The following is a 3384-nucleotide window of genomic DNA, read 5'->3' as shown; positions in this document are numbered from 1 at the left end:
TAACATCTAAAGATGGGTGGGGTGATGTATGTTTCAAATATACTTTATACTTAGTTGGGTGCTAAAATATCCAATCATGGGGTGTTATAATCCATGGTTCAAACTTTAAATATACTCTATATGAACTTCCATTTCCACCATATAAATTTCTCTTAACATCTAAAGATGGGTGGGGTGATGTATGTTTCAAATATACTTTATATGAGCGTCTATTTCCACCAAATAGATGCACGGTGATGCTTCCTTAGACGTTAATCTCTCTCTCTCTCTTTCTCTCTCTCTCTCTCTCTCTCGTGGTTGGGATTATTCCTCAGACGTTAAAATAATAACCTTTTTCTTCTTCTTCTTCTTCTTCTTCTCTCTCTCTCTCTCTCTCTCTCTCTCAGTGAGACTGTGTGCAATCTGTGTGTGTGTGCGTGCACGTGCATTTGGTATGAGGTGCTAATAGATAGAAATCAACCTTGCCATATACATTTCATTTGGCTTTTTATCATAGTGTTGTTGGTTTAATAGGACTCCACTATCAAGACAAAAAGCTGTAGTTTTATGAAACAAATTGCTACGGTTTTTATCACATTGTTTTTGGTTTAGTAGGACCCCATTATTATCGAAACAAAGAGCTACGGTCTTATGAAAAAAACATAAATCTTCACAAAACTACTCATTATCATTTTATCTCACACACTTCTGAAGGGAGAGAAGTTCAAGCATTGAGCTCTTCTTTTAATTGAGAAATATTGTGTTTCTGTGCACTTGAGAGCGGGTATGTGATGATGTGTACTCCTCTCAAAAGCCAAGTTCAATTTCTCGATGCGTGGTCTCGTCTGGTTAGACCAAACACTTGGGAATGGTTAGACCAAACACTTGGGAATCAATATATACTAGACAAAGCCTAGATGTACATAGAGCTAGTAAGTACAAAGTACATCCCAATTCCAATATTATTAACGTCGGAATAGATTGATCAGATGCAGATTTGGTCGGATATTTCATCGAGATTCGATTCCGACTCCCCACTCCCCGACCCCTGGGCCCCCTCTCTCTCTCTCTCTCTCTCTCTCACACACACACACACACGCCCACGCACCCACCCACCCGATTTCAAATCCAAAGCTCGTTAAACCCGAGGTTTAAATCTGCGAAATTCAGGATTGACCCACAGATTTCTCCGTTCTAGACGATAGCCTGCAGGCTATTGTCTGAATGCTTCCTTTGTTCTTGATGATGGGTTTCGTCTATTTGGTTCTATAGCTGCATTGAACGGCGGTAATCCTGTGCACTGCGGCTTAACATCACAAGGTAAGGCCGATTCCCATGAGCCACATTTCTGATTTTACAAGGTCTGGTTTCGATTCACTAAATTAGTGCTGGGTTCGATGTATTACGACGAATTAAAATCATAGGATGTATTAGGGTTTGGATTAAGATGAATCAGGGTTTGGATTTAATGTGTAATATTTGGATTGGATACTTATGATTTTGATTAGAATGGATTAGGGTTCGAATTATATCTGCAATGCTTCTTGCATATGTCTAATGCTGAATTTGCTTGCAGAACGCACCCTTGTGGTGCAGGCGGGTGAGGAGGACATTCTCATGGCTACGAAGACGGAATGGCGAGATAGAGCAAGCGGTTTTTTTGCTCTTTCCAGTGAGTTTGTTCTTTGCAGTTCTCTTTCCTTGGCTCTCTGATGATATGGAGCTGTTTTCCATAATGAGCTAATGATGGTAAAGTACATTAACTATCATTCTTTGATATCCTATCTTCAATGAATCAAGAATTTGTGGGTGGGTTAAGATTTGTAGATTGGCAGGATGCTGACAGGAGAAGTTGGCCTGCAAGCGTGTGCTTGTATCAATGGATGCACATATGCATGCGCCCATGCACACGTGCAGAATGTGCATGCATGCACACACTCTCATATAGATGCATATACCCATGCACGCATGCTTGCACACACTCACATGTGCATGCACAGATGTACACATGCGCATACATACTCTCACGCACAGAGGTGCACACACATATGCGCACATGCAAATACATGCTCACATGCACAAGCTCTCTCTCTCTCTCTCTCTCTCTCACACACACACACACACACACCATGCAACCCCCCTTTCCCCTCTTGATAAAGCAAACGAGACCTTCAATCTTTATGGTTTTGGAAAACCTTTTTGCATTTTCCCCTTCCTCTCTTTCGGCTAAGTGAAGGCGCCTTGGTGCAGGCATGAAGCTTAGAAATGTCACACAGACAGCTGGCATCTTTGTTGGGGATGTTGCCAAAGATGCAGGAACTGGTGTGGCAGAAGTGGCAGAGCTGGCAGCAGAAGTGGCAGAGCGGGCTGGAACAGCGGTGCGAGCACGATGGTCTCTTTTGCAGCGAGCCCGGCAACAGCATGCACAGCAAAGCTACTCTTCAGACGACACAGTTCAGGAGCGCCTTAAGTCTGCTGCATCATCGACAAGTGTTCTGCTGAAAAGAAGTTTGCTGGAAACTAAGGAGAAGGTGGCAGTTGGAAGGACAAGGTTTGAACAGGTATTCACATCTTTTTGCTCTGTTGACAAGAATTCCTGAAGATGTTTCTGTGGGAATAAGTCATGTAAGCATTACAACATGGCCAGATTGTATGCGATGGTGCTACCCTCTCCAACACAAGAGCACTATATTAGGCATTGTGGCTGAGATATATGGCTGAATTTTCAGCGGCTAGAGTGGTGTACAAGGTTAATTACTATATTTAGATGCTAGGGTTCGAATCCTGGACTTGCGTGTTGGCAGGCCAGGGTGTTAGGACTTTGGCTAGAGCCCGTTGGTTGTGTTATCCTTTCTTTAAGACCTAACATGAGGGAAGAATATCACATACCACCATATGTCGGACACGGGGATTCGAGAGACAACTGAGGCAGTAGAGAAGCATTTCTTTTGGCCTAGTTCCAGGAAAGGCCGTGGATTCCTATGTTCAAGCTGGCCTGGGATTGGTCATCCTGTCAGGTTCATTTTCAGAAGCAATCAGAAAATCTGGGCCACCATTTCGACACAGAAACAAAATGGTTTTTGGAGCAGTGGAAGCAGAAATGTTTCATTGCCGAGAATTTGCGTGGCCAAAAAATAGGGCAATAGTTAGGACAATTTCACATTTTAGAGTGACTGCTAGTATGCATAATCAGACTCTACTAAATTTGGCTTTAGTTACACTTACTTTATAAGAAGAATTAGTTCTCGATATAGTCATGTAATACATCATTGAAGAAGCAAGTCACAGTTTTAAAACAAATTTTAAATTCAATATTCAACATGACAATAGAGTTAATGATAAAACTTGAATGTTGTGACTCACGACACACATTGTCAAGACAAGACTCAAGAGTTAAGATAGATA

General features: G+C 42.0%; 1 protein-coding gene across 2 annotated transcripts in view; it reads left to right on the top strand.

The window, feature by feature from the left end:
- Positions 1-643: 643 nt before the first annotated feature.
- The window catches only part of LOC147638386 (putative Rho GTPase-activating protein At5g61530), a 92392-nt gene continuing 89651 nt past the window's right edge, over positions 644-3384 (top strand). For both annotated transcript variants that reach the window (XM_086798315.1, XM_086798314.1), the window contains exons 1-3: positions 644-1299; positions 1556-1651; positions 2230-2540. In XM_086798315.1, the coding sequence (XP_086654441.1) occupies positions 1597-1651; positions 2230-2540 (366 nt within the window). In that variant the 5' untranslated portion in view covers positions 644-1299; positions 1556-1596. The remainder of the gene's footprint in view (positions 1300-1555; positions 1652-2229; positions 2541-3384) is intronic.

The sequence above is a fragment of the Cibotium barometz genome, chromosome 5 (genome assembly GCF_041138505.1).
Source record: "Cibotium barometz isolate CiBa-2024 chromosome 5, ASM4113850v1, whole genome shotgun sequence".
Classification (NCBI taxonomy): domain Eukaryota; kingdom Viridiplantae; phylum Streptophyta; class Polypodiopsida; order Cyatheales; family Cibotiaceae; genus Cibotium; species Cibotium barometz.
Note: the sequence above shows the minus strand (reverse complement) of the source record. Positions and strands in the feature narration are given on the sequence as shown.